General features: G+C 51.2%; 1 protein-coding gene across 3 annotated transcripts in view; it reads right to left on the reverse strand.

Annotated features, from left to right (window-relative positions):
• Window positions 1-1,173: 1,173 nt before the first annotated feature.
• TMEM229B (transmembrane protein 229B) overlaps window positions 1,174-17,937 on the reverse strand; it is a 46,542-nt gene continuing 29,778 nt past the window's right edge. For all 3 annotated transcript variants that reach the window (XM_012504357.2, XM_003263592.3, XM_030812437.1), the window contains exon 3: window positions 1,174-4,854. In XM_012504357.2, the coding sequence (XP_012359811.1) occupies window positions 4,333-4,836 (504 nt within the window). In that variant the 5' untranslated portion in view covers window positions 4,837-4,854 and the 3' untranslated portion in view covers window positions 1,174-4,332. The remainder of the gene's footprint in view (window positions 4,855-17,937) is intronic.

Raw genomic sequence — 17,937 nt, forward strand, 5'->3', positions numbered from 1 at the left:
CTGCTGGGGATTTATGCTAGCTCATTTTCATAAGGTAAAAAGCTTTCAGTCAAAGAAATGAAAACCTTCAAGTGAGGGAGGCAGAGGGCCCTCCCGATGATTTAGAAAGAACACTGTCTACTCCATCCAGAAAAGCAGTGGGTGTTCTATAATCCAGCTGTGACAGGGGCCCCATGCCATTTGCGTTTAGCTGAAATTACTGAGCAACTTCAAGACAGGGTCTCACTGTCACCCAGAGTACAGTGGTGCAATCATAGCTCACTGCAATCTCCAACTCCTGGGCTCATGTGATCCTCCTGATTCAGGCTCCTGAGTATCTGGAAATATAGGGGTGTGCCACCATGCCTGGCTTTTTTTTTTTTTTTTTTTTTTTTTTTTTTGTAGAGATGGTGGTCTCTGTATGTTGCCCAGGCTGGTCTCAAACTTCTGGGCTCAAGTAATCCTCCTGCTTCAGCCTCTCAAAGTGCTGGGATTACAGGTGTGAGCCACCATGCCCAGCCTGACTGAGCAACTTCTGAACCCTCCATCCTCTTCCTGGAAGGAGGAAAGTGGGCAGCCGCCTGGTGGTGGTGGTGGTGGGCGGACAGGGAAGCTCAATGGAGCAGAGGTACATAAAGGGGGAGAGATTACTCCCTCCAAATGCACTTCTCCGAACAAACAGGGCTGCCAGAGAGGAGTGCAGAGCTGTTTTTTCGAAGCATGACTTTCAATGTAACATCACTTTCAAAGTAAAGGGCTCTGGCCTTCTATGTCTTTGGGGGTACCCTCAGCCACCCTGCTTGGTCCCTCCTGCCTCATGAGATGTCCCAGGTCATGGCTGGTGTTTCCAGGAGGAGCTCGTCTCATGGGCAGCTGCAGCCAACCTGCAGTCAACCTGGATACTGCCTGGGATCCCCCTCTGCCCGGGAGCGTGGCACCAAAGTAAGGCCTAGATCACATTATGCCACCTGAGAATTGGGGTCAGGGTGTGAATTCAGGTTATCAGAGAGTGTCAGAGCAGAGACAGCAAGAAGGATTGGCAGGGAGTGTCACTTGCCCCCTCCACGGGGCAGCCCCACCCAGCAGCCCTCTTGGTTCAGGAGGGCATGATGCCAGGGTGAAAAGGGCCTGGTCTCCAGGAGCCCCTGAGAAAGTGGCTCCAAAAGAGGAAAAACAGATGGGCCAGAGCCAGTCCTGGAACACAAACACCAGTATATTTTATGTGCACAAATGTGAAAAGGAAGAGACAGAGGGACCAACGGAGACACAGAGCAGGCAATGGGCGCACAAACCGGTCGTGTGTCCTTCTCAAGAGCTGCCCAACTGGGAGACAGTCCCACCCACCTCAAAGGCCCTTTAGCAGAGCTGGGGCCTGCAGCTCCTCCAGGTTTGGGTGGCCTCAGGGTGGAAGGCGCTCTCCCTGCCATGGCTCCCCTAAGGGCTGGGCCTCTCACCTGTCTGTATCCCAGGGTGATGCCTGCACAGCCCAGGGCTTCATAAATGCAGGTTCTCATGAACTGACCCACTCAGCAGCTGCCTCCCCAGGAGACCCATGCAGAGTGAGGGACCAGGACAAAAGGGCTTCATGGGGACTCCCTAGGTATTATTGCTGTGAATAAGCATAGGCCATTGTGACTCAATGGCATTGAAGAGGGGACAGGGCACATGGGATGCCTAGCAGATGTCAGAAGCAGTTCAACCATGCAGGGCAACACATTGCAATCTGTAACTCAGAGATGCTGCCATGTCCAGTGGAGAGAGGCCCAGGACACCAGAGGTTCATGAACAGCCAGCAAACACTCCCCACCAGCACCCTTAATGCTTGGCAGGGCTGGGATTATTCCAAACTTTGAGTCCCTGGCCACTAAGGGATTGGGGCCGTGATACCCAAAAAAAGCAAGAGTTGAAGTGTGGGCTATCCCTGGTGAGATCTGAACCTGTAGATCCCATGGTCAGGCCATGGGTTGTTGCCTTCCTTTGCTGGAGGTTTGATGCCTTATGAGGGGCAATTAGAGTAATGGGACACCTAGATGGAGCAGAAACACTATGCTGGATGTTGCCAGGCACACAGGCATACCCCCAGGACCTCCTGCACTTGGGAACTTATAGGACCCAGAGAGGAAATGGTGCCAGGGAATGCCCACAAGGCAACTTCTGGAGCAGCAAGACCTGGTGGGCCAACCAAGGACTTGCTCTGGCTGAGAATTATGGAGGCATCAACAAGCTGGCCACTGGACTCAGTTGTGGAATGCGAGTGTGAAGGTGGGTAGTGTGGTCTAGGGGCCCACATGGAAGGCCTCAAGGGGTGCTGGCAGACTAAGACAACATGGAGTTGGAGAGAGAACCAAGGAAACAATTGCCCAGAGAGAACAGGGAAGCCAGACAATATTCTCCTCCTGGAATTTTCTCCACCTATAGATGGAAAACAATCTACTCCCACCGGAAGCCTGATTCTCTGTAACCCCCAAAGCCCTGGAATTGGGGCCACAATAAAATCAAAAGGAGGGCTGGCCGCTGCAGAAAGTAGTTCATCCCTGGATTTGAGGAGCCTGCCCAGGAAATAGGCTAGGAAATACCCTTCGTTCTGCTCTGGACAGGGCTAACTGCAGAAAATCCTGCCAAAGGCAGAGTCTGCAAGCTTTTCTCCAGACCTAGGACACAACTGTGGCCCACCCCACCACATCGTGCACCCCACCACACCCTGCACAGTATGGGCAGGGCAGCCAGCAGGGAAGAGGACATTCTCTTCACAGGTGATACCGTCACTTTGTAATGATCCATAAAAAGGGGAAGGCTATTTCTACCTAAGAGTCCTAGTGTGGTCAAGAAGAGACCATGTATCATGGGATGGGCCATTTTCTAACAGACCCTTCCCCTTGAGGAGTGAGAGTCAGAGCCGGAAGTAGGCTGGAGTGAGTATTTCACCTGTCCACTGCCAGCAATGGACCTGTCACAGGACAAAGTGGGGCACGGGAACCAAGGTGTCAATGCCCATGAGTGTGGCAGGATTAATGCTTTTAATGAGTTTAAGGAGTAAGCTCAAAGGGTCAGCCTTGCTGGGAGGAGTTTAGGGAGAGGGGCAGCCCTGAGGTTCTGCTACCAGGGCTGAGGCTATGGCAGAACCAGAACTGATATCCTCCCACAAAGGAGGCTCCAAGGAGCCTTCTACAGATGCAAGGTCCTCCTCTCTTTCTTCCTCTCATTCTCCATCAGTATCCAATGCTGGATACTTGGCTTCTCCATCCCATAGAAAGCTAGACTGCTCCGTTTTGGCTTGAAAATAAATCAGGCAGGGAATAGATGACCTAGAACTCTGCTTTTTCGCCACCGAACTGACTTGCCTCTAGGTCCCCACTGTGGATCCACAGGGCCTAACCCAGCCTGCCTGTGCATTGGAGGGGATCATTTGTTCTCAGCTGAGCCACTGAGAAGGGAGCACTGCCACAGCCCACTAGACCGGGGGTAGGGAGGTGTAACTCAGGAACTCCCCAGGCATCAGGCCAGCCGGAACAGTGGAGGGAAGGGCTGCAAAGGGGTGGCGGTTGGGGGTGTCTCAGGGCTCCATCTCCGGCAGCTCCTGTGCTGGCTAGGGAGCTGGCGGGGGCAGGTGTGGTGACCGACGTGGATAAACAGCCGCTAGTGGTAAAGGCTTTGAAAACAAGACAGAAAAGGGGGAAACGCCACCGAACACACGGGGATTGAAACCTCCAAAAGCCCAAGGTTGGTGGGAATCCAGCACCACGGGGGCCCCAGAAGGCCAAGGGAGCAGCGCAGGGCCCTGGGGGAGGGGAGAGGAGCCAAGGGAGGGTCTCCCAGCGCTTGCAGACCAGCGTTGCTGCCACGCAGCCTCCTGGCTGCCCAGTCTTTCCTCGGCTGCAGCTCAGCAGGCCCCTGGGGAGGTATTGGTTGCAAGCAAGCACCTGAATATTGCCTAATGGAACCAGCCAAAGCTCAACTAAATCCAGATCAGAGGGAGGGAGGTCAGGCCTTGCCTCCCACCTGCGGCCCCATTCTCATTGTCCCTTAGCCAGGACAGGGCCTGCTGCTTCCAAAGTCAACTACATAGTCCATCGCTGCTCAGCCACAGGCCTCCTGGCACCAACCCCTGAGCTGGGCCGCGATCCATGGACCCTTCCCAATGTCCCTCTGCTGCCTCCACACCCCATTCCCCAACACCTGACCACGGCCCCCCAACACCGGCCCCCGCGGAGGTTAGGGGGCTCTGTGTGCCCTACAGGGCTGAGGCTTGGCCGGAGCAGGGCTTTTGCTGCATGGATGGGGCAACCTCACCAGCTTGGTCTCTTTGTCCATGAGTTCCATGAGAGATCCCCAGGCCCCCCACCCGCTTCCTACTCAGTCAGTCTTGACGTGGCCGTTGGCCAGGGCTAGGGCGCCGCTGGGCTCCCCGGGCTCAGCGTCCTTGTCGAAGCGGAGGCGGAGGGTGTTGCGGATGATGAACTGCTCCATGATGAGGGCCCCGCAGAACCAGGGCACGGCGTACTCCAGGGTGATGAGGCCCATGAAGTCAAAGTCGAACTGGGAGTAGTCCCAGGGACAGGCGTTGAACTGGCGCAGGATGAAGCCGGTGGTGAACTCCCACAGGTAGGTCCAGAGCGTGTAGATGAGGCAGCGCAGGAGCAGCGGGCAGCGGCCACGCAGCCGCAGGTACATGCGCTCCACGATGAGGATGGAGGTGCCGTAGATGAAGAGGGCCCACACGCTCGTGACCCCAGGGAACTTCCAGTTCAAGTTCACCACAAACTCCCAGGCCGCCGTGAACATCACCTCGCAGAAGTAGCCGTGGATGGCGTACAAGTACCAGCGGGACAGCGCCGTCAGGGGCTCGGCAGAGGCCATGGCGCCGACTGGGGCTGGCTGCGGGGGGCACAAGAGAGACGGGTGAGGGCCGGGCGCGGTGGGTCACGCCTGTAATCCCAGCGCTTTGGGAGGCCAAGGCAGGCGGATCACTTGAGGTCAGGAGTTCCAAACCAGCCTGCCCATCATGGTGAAACCCCGTCTCTACTAAAAATACAAAAATTAGCCGGGCGTGGTGGCCGGCTCCTGTAATCCCAGCTACTTGGGAAGCTGAGACAGGAGAATCACTTGAACCCGCAAGGCAGAGGTTGCAGTGAGCCAAGATTGCGCCACTGCACTCCAGCCTGGGCGACAGAGTGAGACTCTGCCTCCAAAAAAACAAAACAACAACAACAACAAAACAGAGCAAAGAACAGAATAACCCACCCACCCCACTGACTTCTCTGCAACTCTACCCAAATGCTACTTAGAGGGAGGTGTCTGTACTCCCTACAGCTTTTTTGGATTATCCGTGGTCAGTTGAAGAGTCGGCTGGCCTGGTCCGCCAATCAGCCCCATTTCTAGACTACTTGCTGATTTCTCAGCAGGCCTATCCACTGGGGACCCCATTTCTTCCTCCACTTCTTCTCAAACAGTTCTATGTCACTCATATTTCTGAGATGTAAGTGACTCATCACATTTGTCCTTGTGTGTGTGCATGCCATTTTTTAACCATGTTTAAGTGTACAATTCAGTGGTCTTAAGTACATTCACATTGTTGTGCAACTATCACCACCAACCATCTCCAGAACTTTTTCATTGTCCCAAACGGAAACTTTCTACCCATTAAATACAAGCTCCCATTCCCCATACCCTCAGCCCCTGGCAACCACTATTCTATTTTCTGTCTCTATGAATTTGACTACTCTGGGTGCCTCATATAAGTGGAATCATACGAACATTGTCCTTTTGTGACTGGCTTAGCATAACTGGCTTAGCTTTTACTTAGCCTAACGTCTTTAAGGTTCATCCATATTGCAGCACATGTCAGAATTTCCTTCTTTTTTTTTTTTTTTTTTTTTTTTTTTTGAGACAGAGTCTCGCTCTCTCGTCCAGCCTGGAGTGCAGTGGCGCTATCTTGGCTCACTGCAACCTCTGCATCCTGGGTTCAAGCGATTCTCCTGCCTCAGACTCCTGAGTAGCTGGGACTACAGGTGCATGCTGCCATGACCGGCTAATTTTTGTATTTTAGTAGAGACAGGGTTTCACCATGTTGTCGAGGCTGGTCACAAACCCCTGAGCTCAGGCGATCCTCCCGCCTTGGCCTCCCAAAGCGTTAGGATTACAGGCGTGAGCCACTGCGCCGGGCCAGAATTTCCTTCCTTTTAAAGGCAGAATCATATTCCATTGTATATATCACCATATTTTATTTATCCATTCATCCATTGATGGACACCTGGGTTGCTTCTACCTTTTGGCTACTGAGAATAAGGCTGCTATGAACACGGGTGTACAAAGGTCTGTCTGAGTCCCTGCTCTCAACTCTTTCAAGTACATATGCAGAAGTGGAAATACTGGATCATATGGTAATTCTATAGTTAACTTTCTGAGGAACCACTGTGCTGTTTTCCACAGTGGCCACACCATTCTACATTCCCCATCAGCAACGTACAAGGGTTCCAATTTCTCCACATCCGCCCCAAACACTTGTTATTTTCTGTTTTGTTTTTATAATGGCCATCCTAATGGGTGTGAGGTGGTTCTCTCATTGTGGTCACATTTGTCTTTGCTCCATTAAATGGGGTTTTGGTGTTTGGTTTCAGTGTTGAGGGGAAACCAATGGATTGACACAGGAAAGAGTCCTCCCCAGTCCTTCTGGCTCCTTTCCCCTCCCCTCTTTTAAACCCCACCAGTCTTCAAGGCCCGGCTCCCATGCTGCTTCTCTCTACTTCCTCCTCGCCCTCCACCAGCGACTGTCCCATTATCAGGTGCCACCCCAACGGCTTTTTGAGGTATGTGCTCTTATGATCTAACTAGCCTGTGAACTCCTTGAGGACGGTGACTGTTTCACAGGCTGGTGCTTTGTGGTCTTGACGCAGGCCTTTCCTGGGCAGGCCCTCTCTAAATGATATGTCCTGTTCATGTGGAGGGAGGTGTAGGACTGCATCAAAAATGGGAAGGTAGGGCTTGAGAATATAAATCCCAGCTCTGCCAGCTGCTAATGGCTTCACATCTCTGTCAATCCCCTCTCCAAGGTGGGAGAAGAGACAGAGGTTAAGGAAATGACATCTGTAGTAGGCACACCTGTCTGGAAATTCCAGCCTCACATTTCAGCTGAAATAGGCCTGGTCACATTAATACCTACCCATCCTTGTGCATTGCTCTGTGGTCTTCCAAGCACTTCATTCACATTTTGTCATGGTTCTTACATAATTAAGATTCAGGCTGGGCACGGTGGCTCACACCTGTAATCCCAGAACTGTGGGAGGCCGAGGCGGGTGGATCACCTGAGGTCAGGAGTTCGAGACCAGGCTGGCCAACATGGTGAAACCCTGTCTCTACTAAAAATACAAAAATTAGCCGGCTGTGGTGGTGCACGCCTGTAGTCTCAGCTACTTGGGAGGCTGAGGCAGGAGAATTGCTTGAACCCAAGAGGTGGAGGTTGCAGTGAGCCAAGATCGTGCCACTGCACTCCAGCCTGGGCAACAGAGCAAGACTTCGTCTCCAAAAATAAATAAGTAAGTAAGTAAATAAATAAATAAATAAATAAAATAAAAAAGATTCATGTGAAGGCCAGAAAATTTTACTCCCATTTTTTTTGGAGTGAGACAGTTAGAGCTCAGAGAGGGGACATCATTTGCCCCATATCCCAGAGCCAGTAAATGGCAGAGCTGAGACTAGAACCAATATCTCTTGCTTTCTACTTCAAAACTCATCCCCTGCACATGACTGCCCATCTCTTAGACATACGTAGCAAATGTCACTCCCCTGCTCAAAAATGCTCGATAGCGGCTGGGCCCAGTGGCTCATGCCTGTAATCCCAGCACTTTGGGAGGCGGAGATGGGTGGATCACCTGAGGTCAGGAGTTCGAGACCAGCCTGACCAATATGATGAAACCCCGTCTCTACTAAAAATACAAAAAAACAATGGATGGGTAGGTATTAATATGACCAGGCCTGCTTCAGCTGAAATGTGGTGGCATGCGCCTGTTATCCCAGCTACTTGGGAGGCTGAGACAGGAGAACCGCTTGAACCTGGGAGGTGGAGGTTGCAGTGAGTTGGGATCGCACCATTGCACTCCAGCCTGGACAACAAGAGCGAAACTTCATCTAAAAAAAAAAAAATGTTCGACAGCTCCCTATTTCCTAATGAAACACAACAGCATCCTTGGCCTGCCATTCAAGATTCTTCATGACCTTGCTCCGATTGACATCTTCAGCCTTTTCCTCACAATCCAACTCTTCCTTTCTTTCATCTCCATGCCTTTGCGGGTCCTATTCATTCTGTTAGGCGTGCCTTTCTTCTCTCACTTCCGTGAGTGTAAACCAGCTTACAGGTTACCTTCAGAACAAAATCTCTTTCATTCCCCCAGGTCCCAAATCCTCTCTTCCTCTTCTGAATTTCTACAGCACTTACTCTGTCTCACTCCCTTTGCTACAGGTTATTTTCTGTTATATTATACTGAGAATTTCGGTCCCTGGCCAGACCTCTTTCCTGTGTGCTGCACCTATAGCTCCTGCTCTTCCCTAGACAGCTCCCCCTAATGTCCCACAGGCATCCCCAACTCCTTTCCTAAATCAAACCCATGGGCAGGTGTGGTGGCTCATGCCTGTAATCCTAGCACTTTGGGAGGCAGAGGCAGAAGGATCGCTCAAGCCCAGAACTCTTGAGTTCAAGACCAGCCTAGACAATGCAGTGAGACCCTGTCTCTAAAAAATAAATAAAATCAAACCCATTGTCTTTTCCCCAAAACCTGTTTCTCTCCTAAGACCCCCACCCCAATTAATGGCACCACCATGCACCCAGTTAGAACCAGAGGTCTTGAAGTCTGTCTGGCTTCCTCTGCCACATCCCCACTCTAACATGAGTTCCTGAGAGTGAGGGCCTTGCCTGCCTGGTTCAGCACAGTATTCCCAGTGCCTGGCACAAAGCCCAACACACAGTAAGCATTCAAGACAAGAATAAAGACATTTCTTAGTTAGCAATTGCCATATAACAAATCATCCCAAAACCCTGGCCTAAAACAACTACTGTCTACTATTACAGCTCATGTATCTGTGGTTGGCAGATGGCTGGGGCAGTGTAGCTCCACTCCACCTGTCTCTCATCCTCCTCCGGGGCCCAGTGGACTTGCCTGGGCATATTCTTCTCATGGCAAGGACAGAGGCACAAAGCTGAGCAAGCCCAGCTGGTTCAAGACCCTGGTTAAGCCATGCCCACCAACATCCCACTGGCCAAGGGAAAGCCACCAAGTCAGCTACTAACTCCCACCCTTACCACCTCTTAAATATCTTTGGGATCCATCCCCTCCTCTTCATTACTCTTATTGCTGCCACTGCTCTGGTTCACGCCCTCATCATGTCTCACCTGGATGACTCCAAAGGTCTCCCAGCTTTGCCTTCTTCCTTCTAATTCACTCATCACAGGATGAAAGAGTGTGTAGAAAAAACGCAACCTTTCTAAAATGCAAATCCGATGTTTCTCGCCACTTGAAGCCCATGAGTGGATCTTCAACATCTACAGAGTAAATAAAGCTGAAACCCCCGGGGACAGCTGGCAAAGCCCTTCACAACTTGTCCCTGCCTCCAATCCTGTCCTCCAGATCTCTACCTTGCTGTTTTTGCTACCTGGGCCCCACCCAAGGCCCGTGAACCCTCCTTTAAGACCCAGCTCCTCCTCTGTGAGGACTTTCCTAAGCACCCTGACTCCAGAGCTGTCTGCCCACTTCTGCACCCTCCCTTCTCTGTGGTAATAGTGAGCACTCTGCTTCGCTGGATTCATTTGAACGCCAGCACCAGCAGCTCCTGAGGAATACTTGTTTAAGATAGTGGTAAGAGAAAAAAGCAGGATTCAAAACTGAATATTCAACCTAACTCCGATTCTGCAAAGGCATGCATATGTGCACATATACAAAAAAATTAAACAACAATCATCTCTGGATGGTGATATCATATGTGATTTTTTTCTTTGTATTTTTCTGCATACTTTTTTTTCCTAACAAGTATGTATAACTCTTATAAAATTAAAATTTCATCTTAAAAAATGCTTATGGAGGCTGGACACGGTGGCTCACGCCTGTAAACCCAACACTTTGGGAGGCCGAGGTGGGTGGATCATGAGGTCAGGAGTTCAAGACCAGCCTGGCCAACATGGTGAAATCCTGTCTCTACTAAAAATACAAAAATTAGCTGGGCGTGATGGTGTATGCCTGTAATCCCAGCTACTCGGGAGGCTGAGGCAGAAGAATTGCTTGAACTGGGACCCGGGAGGTGGAGGTGGCAGTGAGTGAGATCATGCCACTGCACTCCAGCCTGGGCTACAGAGCAAGATTCTGTCTCAAAAAAAAAAAAAAAAAAAAAAAAAAAATGCTTGTGGAAGCTGGGTGCAGTGGCTCATGCCTGTAATCCCAGCACTTTGGGAGGCCGAGGCGGGTAGATTACCTGGGGTCAGGAGTTCGAGACCAGCCTGGCCAACATGGTGAAACCACATCCCTACTAAAAATACAAAAATTAGCCGGGCATGGTGGCATGCGCCTGTAATCCCAGGTACTCGGGAGGCTGAGGCAGGAGAATCGCTTGAACCTGGGAGGCGGAGGTTGCTGTGAGCCAAGATAGCGCCACTGCACTCTAGCCTAGGTGACAGAGTGAGACTCTGTCTCAAAAAAGAAAAAAAAAATGCTTGTGGAATGAATATGTATTCACTATATTCATACCTTGTGTATAGAAGGTGTTCAATGAATTTACTAAGCAAATGAACCCAAAGAATCCTGAAGTCACGTAAAATTATTGCAGGCTCTTCCCTCCTGGGTCATCCAACAACAAACCATGCCTCACAGGTCTCAATATGGCCAGCTGGTTAAGTTCAGGGACCCCAGATGATCCTAACTGCCTGGGTTGGAATCCTGGCTGATGCTTTCCACCTGCGAGACCTGATGGATGCTGCCCAACCACCTGTGCCTCAGGGTCCTTGTAGGTAAAGTGAGGATAACAGAAGTAATGACCACAGAAGGCTGTTGTGAGGATGAATGAACTAGTACATATACACTACTTAAAATACAGCTAAGGCTCCAGAAAGGGCAGCCGTCATTTCTGGCACAGAGCCAGGCCTCTGGACAGCCGCTCCTGCTTTTACGCCACCTCCTACCCTATGCAGGGTCACTGTGCCCTGCTCTCGGCAGCCTCCAGGCAGCCCTTCCTGTCAAGCAGGTTAGGTCTTCGTCGCAACCCTGAGCACCAAGCTAGCGAGCCAAGAAATCGGGTGGCAATAATAACCCCACGTACGGCCCTCAGGAGAACAAAACTCCCACAGACATCCCGGGAGAGTGAAGGTGAGCCTCCAGCTTCCCTGTGGCTACCAAGGGATGAATGGAAGAGGAAGGGTGTCAGAGCCAGCCCGAGGGGCAGACTTGAAATGATGGTAGAATGAAAGGGGCACAGCCTCTCACCCCCTCACTTCATCTTATACCTCCTATCCCCAGGCAGGAGAGAACAGATCTAGGCTCCAGGGCAACACACTGAGGCGGACTGAGGGGCTGAGACAGATGGCACAGCACAGGGATGTGGAGACCTCTGGACCTCCTACCCCGACTCAGGCCCCATGACCTGCACATATCCCCGTGGCTCTTCCAACCCCCAGGGCCTGGGCTGAAGGAAGGGGAACCTCACGGGGCTCTCCTGCAGCAGCCTGACATGACTGTGTGGATCTCATCACTTGGGCCAGACCCCAGCCTTGAGGTGACTTTAAACCTTGCTTTTCTTGCCTCTGATCTCTCTGGGATGCCCCAGAACGGTTTCCCAGCTGGTAACAGATGGGAGGGTCCAGTCTCTTCCCCAGCCCCAGCAGGTAACTTGGGAGAGTCAGACCCCCAAACCCTCGGAGCAGAAGCAAGAAGAAAGGGGTAGCTGTCAAAGGGAGAGAGAAACCTAGGGTCAGAGACAGCAAGTTGCTGAACAGAAGAGAGGACGGAGTTCATGTCTATAGTCCCAGCAATTTTGGAGGCTGAGGTGGGGAAATAGCTTAAGGCCAGGAGTTCGAGACCAGCCTAGGCAACATAGCGAGACCACCATCTCTACAAAAAGAAAAAAAAGTAGCCTGGTTTGATGTGGTGTGCCCGTAGTCCCAGACACTAAGGCAGGGGGATCCCTTGAGTTCAAGAGTTTGAGGCTACAGTGAGCTATGATTGTGCCACTGCACTCCAGCATGGACAATGAGCAAGACCCTGTCTCTTAAAAAAGAAAGAAAGAAAAAGAAGCGAGATGGGGGAGAGAGAAACAGGGTGTGCCCCAAGCCCAGATTCTGTTTCTGGGCAGCAGGAAGCCATGGGTAGTAGATGGAGGGGAAGCACACCATGGCAATGTCAGACAGTGTCCGAGGGCAGAACTAGGAGAACATAGCTGGTCCATGCAAGACCAGCAGGGGAAATGAAAGACCTGCGTCAGGGCAGAAGATGGGGTTGAAGAGAAAGGAATAGGAGACAGTGTCATTGGCTGAGGTGGCAGCTCCCAGTGTGGTGGGGAAGATGATAATATTAGAGGCTGGGCATTGACTTGGATGCGTTTTCAGAACCCCACTCTCCAAACCCATTTCTAATCAGCACAGGACCTGTGCTTAACTTTGAGATAGGACAGGCTCACCCACCCAATACAGGGCCTGACAGGCCCATATTCCCTGCCCCGGCCTCCACCCACCTGACTCCCTTTACCCCTAGGCCCCTTCCACTAGCTCCTTGCTCAGCCCTGGGATCAGAGCCCCGGGAAAGCCCGCTGCAGGAAAAACCGGCAGCTCAGGGGACCTTGGCTTCTTTCTCCTGGTGACAAACAAAACTGTCCTGAGACCTGTGACATGAAGATAGGACAGCCCAGGAACAGAAATTCAGGGTGGATTGAAGAGGAGGAGAGTGTGAGCAAGGTTGAATGCAGGAGGACAGAGTTTGGAGAGCAAAGGACAGCTTCACAAGCAGGGTTTGACTGAACAACACTCACATCCAAGAGTCCTCATACCTGATGAAAGGGCCTGGGCAAACAGAGTCCCAGAGAAGGGCCAGGACTCAAGGTGACTTGTGAGCGCTGGGAACTACCCCTCCAAGGGAACAGGTGATGGGGAAGGGGAAGGGGAGCTGGCTTTCAGAGCCCTGCTCACTAAGAGCATCTCACCGGCTGCTCTCCGAGCCTGCTGTTCCACAGGGTGGCAGGGGACAAGGCCAGCAGTTGAGAGGGGTAAACAGGCTGCCATAAAAGTCTAAGACAGGCTAAAGGCAAAACCAGATGGAATAACTGCCATTGGTTTTGTCAAAAACTCCCATCTTGTTTCAGGGGGCTAAGGTGCCACAACACAGTGACTCTGGGAATTTTTGTCCAGAGAAGCATCTGGCCAGAAAATCAGGATTCCCCTCCCATGCAACCGGGCTGGGAAGGCCTTCCACTTTCACTCCACTCACTTCCCAAGCTTCACTCCCCATCCCCAGGCACCCCCATCACTACAGTTCCATGTTCTGGGGAGACCCACAGCCCTTCTAGGAGACCCTTCAGGGCAAGGCAGTGGGGGACAGCTTCAGGAGCCCCTGGGTGGCTCTGCGCTGAAGGTGAGTGGCTTCAATGAGGAAAGGGCAGAAACCTCCCTGAACTTCCCCTGTTGTCATCAAGTTAGCAGGGAGGAAAACCGGGCTTGCTCAGGGCCAGAAGGGAAGCAAGTGGAGGGAAACTCCTGTAGCCACTGGCTGGTGTACATGCTGCAGACTTCCACCCTCTTGCTGTGGGCACCCCCCAAGGAAAGCCCCTGGGATTAGTGATACTGCAGGCCTTGATGAAGTCCTCCCTCCACTCCCAAGTCACAATAATAATAATAACCACGTGCTCTTCTCAGTATTTCTATGTATTAACTCAAAAAATTCTCAAGCCCATTTTACAGATGGGGAATGTGAGGCAGAAAGACGCTACATGCTTTTTTTGTTTGTTTGTTTTTTGGTTTTTTAAATGGAGTCTCACTCTGTCACCCAGGCTGGAGTGCAGTGGCGTGAACTTGGCTCGCTGCAAGTGAGCCCAGGTTCAAGCAATTCTCATGCCTCAGCCTCCCGAGAGGCTGGGATTGCAGGTTCCCGCCACCACACCCAGCTAATTTTTGTATTTTTAGTAGAGACGAGGATTCACCATGTTGGCCAGGCTGGTCTTGAACTCCTGACCTCAAGTGATCTGCCTGCCTCAGCCTCCCAAAGTGCTGGGATTATAGGCGTGAGCCACCACACCTGGCCGAGCCTACATTCTAATAACTATAAAGGGCAAGGCTGGGATTCAAACCCCACAAATCTGGCTGCAGAGTCTTTGCTCCTAATCAGCACACTGCACTGCCCCTGAGGCTGACTACAGGCTCCTCTGAGGGCACTACTATTTTCTGAGTTCCTGCTTCTGGAAGGCTGGGACGGTATGTGGAGAGACAACAGGAAGCAAGGAGAAGGTTGTGAACTTCTAGGTGGATCATTAACAAACCTCCCAACTGGCTGTCAGAGTTCCTAAAGGCTCCCAGCCTGTTCCTCAGGATCCACACAGAGGCCCTCCAGGGTCAAAGGTGACGGTCACAGGACCATGACAGCAACCAACCCGCAGGCCTCAAGGCATGCGTCATTCAAAGGCCCCTCACCAGGACACACACAACCCAGAGGCCTCCTGACTGCCAGCCCACCCCAGTGCTCCTGGGAGTCTCAGATGGCCCAGCCCTGCCATGGAGACACCAGCCAAGAGCAGGGGCCAGCTGCCCAGAGGAGCAACAGCTAGCATGTCAGGAGCAGCAGTCCGAACACAGAGGATTTCGGGGGGCCTCAGATCCCAAGCAAACCCCAGCAGGAGGCAGGGCAGGGTGAGTGGGCTTGGGGGATGGAGTCAGTTCTGGCACAGGGGTCCCTGGGGATCAAGAAGCGAAGGGCGCCCTGCACAGGGGGCTGGCAGGCTGGCATCCCAGACCTGTATGTGGCTGCCTTGCTGTTACCATTCAGATCTCAGCTCAGCTGTCATATCTCAGGGACTTTTGATTCCCCAGTCCAAAATAGCCTCTCTGTCACTCACACCATTCCATTTTATTTTCTACGTAGCACTTTCACTTTCTGATATGTTGCTACTTATTTATGGTCTGTCTCTCCTCAACTAGAATGAAAGCTTCATGAGGGCAGGGGCGCTGTCTTGTTCATTGCTGTGTAATCAGTGCCTAGAGTGGTGCCTGGCAATAATACCTAGTAATACTTGTGGAATGAATGGACAGATGAATGGGCCCAAACAGGCCCAGGCCCTTAAACACTGATGAGGGCAGGTATAAACAGCTAGCTGCCTCAGTCTCTCTTCCCTCCTTTCTTGAGAAATACAGCCTTCTAAAATGTTTAATTCTAGCATTTAATTTTTTTCTAATTGTAAAAGCAACACGTGCTCACAGCTGAAATTTAAACATTACAGAATGACACAGAAAGCAAAAGTTCCCTGTAATCACACATCTTAGAGAAAGTCACTATTAATGGTATGTTGTGTAGTCATCCAGATTCAATTTTATTTTTTAAAAAGCCAATCCATGCATCATAGAAAAAGCATTCATAGGCCGGGCGTGGGGGCTCACACCTGTAATCCCAGCATTTTGGGAGGCTGAGGCGGGAGGACTGCTTGAGCCCAGGAGTTTGAGACCAGCCTGGGCAACATAGTGAGACCTCATTTCTAATAAAGAAAAAAAAAGAAAAGCATTCATAATTCTGAACTAACAGCGATTACCATTTCTCCTTTGCAATATTTTCCCATGTGTGTATTTTACAAGTCACCATAATATACTTATTCTGCAACCTGCCATTTTTACTTGTCATGACTATTTTTCCAAGTTGTCATATAGCCTCTGTGCTCATTATTATCATGGCTGTGTAATATTCCAGCAAGTGGAAAACTGTAATTCACTTAACCTAGATGTCCAAAGGGAAGAGTTGTTTCCCATTTCTACTACTACAGATGATATAACGAGAATTACCTTTAATGCCTGTAATGGAATAATGCAGCCCTTTTCTTCTCTGGTACTATTTCCTAATAAGACATCTTAATGGATAATTCTAGAAGGGGAATCACTGAACCAAACGGTACAACAGCCTTAAGGCTGATGGCATCAATTGCTCTGGGGAGATGTGTCTCCCATCTGAGTCACCACATTCCCACAGAGGCATCCATGGCCATCTCTTTACCCCCAACCCCCCTCCTACAGTCTAGGCTTGCTCACACCACACTGGCTACAAATCAACTCAAGAACACACTTCCTGAAAAACACTCCAGTCAAACTGACTTTGCAAGCCCAGGCTGAGTGGAAAACAGATTCTGGCCCTGAATTATAAACTCTCAACTAGGAGAGTCAAGATCTACCTAAAGTGGAAACAGACCTGATTACCCCTTTTCTACTCCCTGCGAATTCCTGCATGGAATCTGAAGCTCTGGGCTCCCATCGACCAGCCTGGGAACTCCAAAAAAAGCTTGTCTGTTCAAGATTGCAAAAGCCCAGCTCTGCCTGCCATGCCTTCTGGGGAGCTTCCTTCCTGCAGGTCTCTGATCCCACCAGGCTACGGGCCCTGCACAGACATAACAGCCTTCAGGCCAGACAGGCCTCTGGGGGTTGGGAAAGCAGCCAATTGTCATTTTTTAAGGCATCATCAAGGAAAAGCCAGGGGCTGAGGCTGGAAAGAAAGGCCTGTGAGGACAGGCAGAGTTGTGCAGTTAGGAGCCTCTCACCCTACCTCGAGCTTGTCTTGCTGAGGAAGAGATGCTGCTGCTGACATGTGGCAAAAGCAAGAGGACCTGCTCCTCCAGATCCCGTGGTGGTCACTCTTATGGCAGCTAAGGCTCACAAATCCCCCCACCTCCCAGGGCCCTGGATGCCCTACTGCAGGCCTCCTAGACCAGCACCACATGCATTGCTCATGGCTTCTGGGCAAAGTCCAGTCCCAGGTGATGCACAGTCCTCACTGCACAGATCTGAAGCCTGACGGCCAAAGTAGATGCTGTTTCCCAGGTGTGGGTGCTTGCTTCACTCACGCCAGCCAATCTGAATGATATGGTTTGGCTGTGTCTCCACCCAAATCTCTTCTTGAATTTCCACATGTTGTGCGAGGAACTGGGTGGGAAGTAATTGAATCATGGGGCCAGGTCTTTCTCATGTTATTCTCGTGATAGTGAATAAGTCTCATGAGATCTGATGGGTTTTTGTTTTGTTTTGTTTTGAGACAGAGTCTTGCTCTGTTGCCAGGCTGGGGTGCAATGTCACTTTCTTGGCTCACTGCAACCCCCGCCTCCCAGGATCAAGCGATTCTCCTGCCTCAGCCTCCTGAGTAGCTGGGACCACAGGCACATGCCACAACACCCAGCTGATTTTTGTATTTTTAGTACAGATGGGGTTTCACCATGTTGGCCAGGATGGTCTCAATCTGTTGACCTTGTGATCTGCCCACCTCGGCCACCCAAAGTGCTGGGATTACAGGCGTGAGCCACTGTGCCCGGATGATCTGATGGTTTTATAAGGGGGAGTTTCCCTGCACAAGCTCTCTCTCTTTGCCTGCCACCATCCTTGTAAGATGTGACTTGCTTCTCCTTGCCTTCCACCATGATTGTGAGGCTTCCCCAGACATGTGGAATTAACCCTCTTTTTCTGTATACATTTTCCAGTCTTAGGTATGTCTTTATCAGCAGCATGAAAACAAACTAATACACTGGGTCTGGCCTGGTTTTTAGAGGCCATGTGGCCATAAGACGGCTCCAGCATGTGATGGCCCAATATTTTGCTTGACATTCCCCTCCCACTGCAGAACTGCAGCCCTGTGACAGGACCTTGGATGGGGAACAGACTCAGAACTAGAACCTCCAGACTCGTGCCCATGCTGATGAGGTGCCAAGCAGGCAGGATCACTGGGCTGGTGATCCCCTGGGTGCTTGTAACATACTCAC

This window comes from Nomascus leucogenys, chromosome 1a, assembly GCF_006542625.1.
Source record: "Nomascus leucogenys isolate Asia chromosome 1a, Asia_NLE_v1, whole genome shotgun sequence".
Lineage (NCBI taxonomy): Eukaryota > Metazoa > Chordata > Mammalia > Primates > Hylobatidae > Nomascus > Nomascus leucogenys.